This window comes from Punica granatum, chromosome 8, assembly GCF_007655135.1.
Source record: "Punica granatum isolate Tunisia-2019 chromosome 8, ASM765513v2, whole genome shotgun sequence".
In the NCBI taxonomy this organism is placed as follows: Eukaryota; Viridiplantae; Streptophyta; class Magnoliopsida; order Myrtales; family Lythraceae; genus Punica; species Punica granatum.
Window position 1 is genome coordinate 20805804 of NC_045134.1, and position 5925 is coordinate 20811728.

General features: G+C 34.1%; 1 protein-coding gene across 1 annotated transcript; it reads left to right on the plus strand.

The window, feature by feature from the left end:
- The first annotated feature begins 2571 nt into the window (after window positions 1-2571).
- LOC116215824 (molybdopterin synthase sulfur carrier subunit) lies at window positions 2572-3943 on the plus strand. Its single transcript, XM_031551597.1, has 2 exons — window positions 2572-2610; window positions 3423-3943. Exon 2 carries the CDS (start codon window positions 3467-3469, stop codon window positions 3767-3769), a length of 303 nt encoding a protein of 100 aa, XP_031407457.1. The 5' UTR covers window positions 2572-2610; window positions 3423-3466; the 3' UTR covers window positions 3770-3943.
- The last annotated feature ends 1982 nt before the right edge of the window (window positions 3944-5925 follow it).

Genomic DNA, 5925 nt, shown 5'->3' on the forward strand with positions numbered 1-5925 from the left:
CTAAGCTTCTAAAAGCTCAATTAAGTAAATTTCTCATTTGAGTGACTAGGTCATTTTATCCAAAAGTATTCAAATTTATAAAAATTAATATATGAAATATTAGTTATAATAAAGAACAAGCAAATAATGTAGTTTAAAAGTTTTGATAGACTCCAAGAGTATTATTTCTTGATAAAATAAAAACGAACGATTTGATCTAAAATTATTTATATTTAAAATTAATTTTTTAGAAACTAAACTGATAATTGGAATGATATATATTACAAGAATTCCATATTTAAGAAACTTTTGATTTATATTCTTCTATCACAAGTATAAATTTACTGCATTAAAATTTATACAATACAAAACATAAACTTTTTATGATATAAACTATAAATTTATACCAATTATTGTTTTCATATTAAATTTTTCTTTATAGAATTTGTGCAACTCGCGAATAAAATTATTCATTTTTACATTTATATCATGTATATATATAGTTGTTTAATTTGACATTATTGCCGATATCTTTCCATTAACTCTATCTTCTCAATTTCTTTTCACAACTGAAAAAGAAAAATGAAACTCAAAGTGTTATGACCAACGTGATGATTTAACTCAAGAAAGTAAAATGTTTGAAGAAAAGTTTTTCCATACTCAATATAGTGTCGTGTTAGGCTAAAATGTTGTATGATGCAAAAAGGATTGAAATGTAACCATTTGGTACCAAAAAAAAAATACAAAATGTTTCAAAATTACTACAATCGAGTACATTCCATCAACTTTACCGTTAATTGCTGATGTGGCACATCCACGTGCCACTTTTTCCAAGTGGTACCAATCAAAGCATGCCACATGTCTAATAAATAAAAAATATGCAAAAAAATTCAAAAGAAAACTTTATAAAATTAATAAAAAAAGGAGGAAAAATAATAAAAACTTGAAAACAATTTGAAATATTTTAAAAATTCAAAAATAATTAAAAAAATAATCTAGATTCAAAAATTTAAGTGAAAAATCATAAAAATTTAAAGATAAATAGAGAATTTAAAATATAAAAATTGGAAATTTTCAAATAAAACAAAAAAGGGTAAAATACACTCCTCCCTCTGAGGTTTTGCTCAATGACGCTCCATCCCATTCCTAATCAATATAGACACTCCAACTCATTGACCTTGTTGACTTTATAAGATAAATTTCTTTTGACCCTCAACCTTTATTTTCTTTTCATTTTTAACCTAATTCTTTGTTCTTTTAAATTATTCTCATCTTCAACTTTACACGGGTTTCACTTTGATCTTACTATTTGAATTTTCGATAAATTTATTAATATGTAATATTTTTAAGAATAAAAAATATTTTCAAATAAAAAGGAGAAGAGAACAACTCTTCAATAATGATTAAAGCTCTCAATAGTCTTAAAGTAAGGGTGTCCGACGATGAAACGATCAATATTTGAAACACTGCATTTGAAAATGGGAGATCATGCCCGTATCAAACACTCATGTTTGATAATACGTGTCGCCAACACTCCCACAAAGTTATAGACGACCATTTTCATAAGTTATAGTCTCGTCCCCAATACTGAGATTTTAGAAATCTTAATCTGAGATATCAATGTTACAAGTAGAGTTTCCCAGTGGTAAACACCCAACAATAGGTAACCAAAAATCTTAATGATCACTGATGATCTCCAACAGAGTAGTTACATGCATTACTTTTCTTTTCTTTTTTAATGCATTTTCTTATTTTTAATCTTTTTTCATTCACAAAAAATGGTTGTTGATAGATTTAATGATAATTTAGACAATGTCCAACTGTGAAATAACTATATCGCCTTGAAACAATATTAGAAAAGAATATGAATGGGAAACAATATTGGAAAAGAATATGAATAGGACAAAATTGAAAAATAAGCTAGAGATTAAATATCAAAGGAATTTTTAAAATTTGGTCAATATGGACAATAAGATGGAATATTAATTTTTTACTGTCAAGAATGGGATGGAATGTCTATTTTAATCAAGATTAGGGTGGATCGTCATTAGGCCATGTCGGTGACCTCAATCAGTGGTGGGTGACCGGTAAAGAAGCCCCTAACCATCCAATTTGGGAAATCCTAGTCGACGAGATCTCTCAAATTGCGGGGGATTCGGACCCCCGATTATAGTCGGCAATGGTTTAGACCATTTCGGCGGCCTCAATCGGAGGATGGGTGGCCGACTGGGATGCCCCCATCCCCTTCTCCAACACCATTCTTTTTTCTTTTTTTATTTGTACATCATGATTTTTTATTTCTTTAGGATTTTGAATTCTGAAGTTTTTAAATTTTGTGAAATTTAACGGTTTTTGTTTATTTTTATTTTTTGTAATCCTGGGTTTTTTTATTTTGAAATTTTACCCTAAGCCCCTCTTTCTCCAGAAAAACCATATAATAAAAATAAATAATTAAATAAAATTAAGAAAACCCAATCGAACTCTCACGCCACTCTGTGAAGCGGAGGAGGAGGAGGAGAAATACTCCCAGCGCTCTCGCCCCACCACCCACCACCCCCCCCCCCCCCCCCCCCCCCCCCCCCCCCCCCCCCCCCCCCCCTCTCTCTCTGTTGTTCTCTCGACAGCTGAAAGGTCAGATTAGGATGCCTCTCTGTTCCTCGTTATTCGATCACTATGGTTGAGACTGATTCTGTATCGTTGCTCGTCTGATGGCTTTGGTGACTTTGTGAGCTCTCGCATTTGTCTGAATCGAAGTCCGAGGTTGATTGATGCCCGTCCGCTTCTGATTCTGGTCGCCAATTAGGGTTCCCTTCCTAGAAATTTGTAGCTTTTTTTCACCTCCGCTGTTATGGTTTTCCTGTACTCCCTTGCTGTTCTGTTCAGCTGTTCGTCAGATTGCTCTGATTTTGTCCGACAACATTCGATACTTTGGCCTTTGGGAGCAGCATCGGTTACAAAATTACTTACATAAGGTTGTGTCTTGATTCAAATTAGAGAGTATAGTGCTTATGACCGAATTCCGGATCTATAGTCGTAGTCGAGCTTCTCAGATACATATATAGTCGGGTCAGAGCTCGAGCTCAATAGAATCAGCATAAATAGCTTGATGATAACGCGACTCGCAGTGCAAACTGAAATGATCGCTTCGAGCCTTTTCAAAACCGGTTAGCGGTTAGTTGCTTGCAAAGCTAACTTGTTATAGATTGCCGTCTTCTTCAGCTGATAATCTCTATGCCCCATACGGTCGAGTCGACTGCGTTGATCACAGGGATTCTCAATCGTAGGGGAACATTTTCCACTTCTATCATAACTTTGTAGTGTCATATTCTGATTGAAGTTTATTATTCCTTTTCTAGTACATTTCCATTCGATACGGGCTTGTCTGCATAAGTTACGTGCTTTGTAATGTCGAATTCTGATTGAAGTACATTGTGCCTTTCTAGTACTCTTGCAATTGATACGGTCTTGCCTGCATATTTTCCGTGCTATGGAAGGACAAATGGAGCCTCAAACTACATCTTCCATGGGCGCAAACACCTCTACGGTTGCTGTGAAGGTGTTATTCTTCGCCAGGGCTCGAGACCTGACTGGTGTGTCTGACATGCCCCTGGTGGTGCCTACTGGGAGCACTACCGACGATTGCTTGAACGAGCTGGTCGCCAAATTCCCAAGTCTGGAGGAGATTCGCAGCTGCATGGTGTTGGCGTTGAATGAGGAATACACGAGCAGATCAACTACTGTTCAGGACAAGGATGAATTGGCCATAATACCTCCCATAAGTGGTGGCTGAATCGTGTATCCGTACTTGCTTAGCAATGGAGAACTCGAATTCTTCGCATTGCTTGATGTAAAATAATAGTTGCTTTGTCTCTTGGAATAAGTAAATGTAAAGTATTGGTCGAATTGAGCATCGTGAAATGGCGAATAAAAGGATATCAAGAACATATAACTTCTCAATTTGAAATCGAGTGCTAAAGTGACTCTGCTAAATAGAAGTGCTCATCACTTTAAGCATATTAAAGCCGAGCCTGAGAATGGGAGGCTCAAGCTCCCCTCGTTCATTTTACCATGAGCTTAACCTCGAGCTTGGTTGAGCTTGAACATCAGAGCTTGAGCTTGGCTGGTCAAACGAATGAGCAGCTTGAGCTCGAGCTTGGCAAGGCCTTGATCGGTTTTTGCAAACAAAATGATCTTTGGCTTGACGGAGCTCAAATTCTCCTGGCGTCTGGACAGCAACAAAAGGGGGTCGGAGGGAGCTGAGCAGAAGGGCATCGATGCAGACCAGCAAGGGGGTTGAGGAGTGAGCTACAGCGGCTGTTCCGAGGGTCGAGATAGAGGAGTACTCCAGAGCCGAGAGATGGTCGAAAGAAGCTCATATAATTATGTTAGCTTGGACTGGTGACCATATATATGCAAATACTACGAAGTTCAATTAGGCTAGCAAGCCTCTTACGCCGAACATTGTCAAGCTCGAGCTCAGCTTGCTTGGCTAAAAAGCTCATTGTCACTGGAGCTAGGCAACGCATTAAGTTTGAGTTGAACTCGAACTCTCATCGAGCTGGGTTCAAATTGTTTACGATTGATTTCAATTTGGTCATACCCCAAGTTGCAGAGCACGTAGGATATATGGAAAATACGTGTAGGCTTGTTTGGGATTAGAGTTGATTTAAACTCAACATTATTCTAACTTTGAATATACATATTTAATGGATTATAATAATTGTGTTGTTGGATCATAGGAAAAAATGTAAAAAAGTAATGGATAGTTGAGAGAGTAATGATTGTGTTATTGAATTGTAAAAACAGTAATTAATAATTGAGATGCTTTAATATTAGAAATTGAATTGAATGGTTAAAAAATTGAAAAAAAAAAGAAAAAAAAGTAATAATTGTGTTATTGAATTGAAGATAAGTGGAGTAAAATTAAAAATAATAAAACCAAACAAGGTGTGTATCTCGTGAATAGATCAAGATTATGCCCAAGTGAAAATTAACGCTATGAATAGACGAACACCAATAGAAAATGTAAGCTCTATACGTTATTTTAAGATCTCAATCAAATATTGAGGGTGCTCGATTTTGATTTGGTGCATTTTTTGTTCCAAATCATCGCTAGATCATAAATTCGGTTTTTTAAATCATATTTTATAAATAAAATTAAATCGTAAAATTCAATTTTCATGCTTTGGTTAACCAAATAATGATGAAATATCCCTTCGGGTTATATTCCCACTATATATATATATAATATATATATATATAGAGTGCGTTTGTATTTAGAGTAGAGTTTGAGTTGAGTTTTGGTTTTAATTGGTTTGTAATGATTTTATTGTTGAATTAGGAGAAAAAATGTAAAAAAGTAATAAATAATTGAGAGAAAGTAATAATTAAGTAATTATTGTGTTGTTGAATTGTGAAAAAGTAATGAATAGTTGAGAGAATTTAATATTAAAACTTGAATTGAATGATTAAAAAAATTTTAAAAATGAAAAAAAGTAATGATTGTGATGTTGAATTGAAGATAAGTGGAGTTGAGTTGAGTTAAATATTTTTTAAAAAACAAACACACCCATAATATAATGACAATAATTTAATATATAATATATAATGGCAATTTACTTCCCAAACTGGACCACATGTAGACCAATTTTATATACCAAGAGAGACACGTAACACTATACATGATGCATCCAAGAAACAATAGTAAAATAATCTCACTTACCTGAAATTTTATAATTCAGAATGTAGTAAAATAAATCAACGTCATGACGATATATATCAAGTCCATAACTCAATAATATTGTTTCATGATGTGGGTTCAAAGACCATGGAAAGAAAAATCTAATATACGTACACATATATACTGTTTAGTTCGAGTTTTTTCGATTTTCTTTTTCTAATCTTAAAAACAAAACCAAACCAAATTCTAATATACGTACATATATG

What these genes read in the sequence shown, in the direction of transcription:
- LOC116215824 (XM_031551597.1), top strand. Translation starts at nt 3,467, where the DNA reads ATGGAAGGACAAATGGAGCCTCAAACTACATCTTCCATGGGCGCAAAC.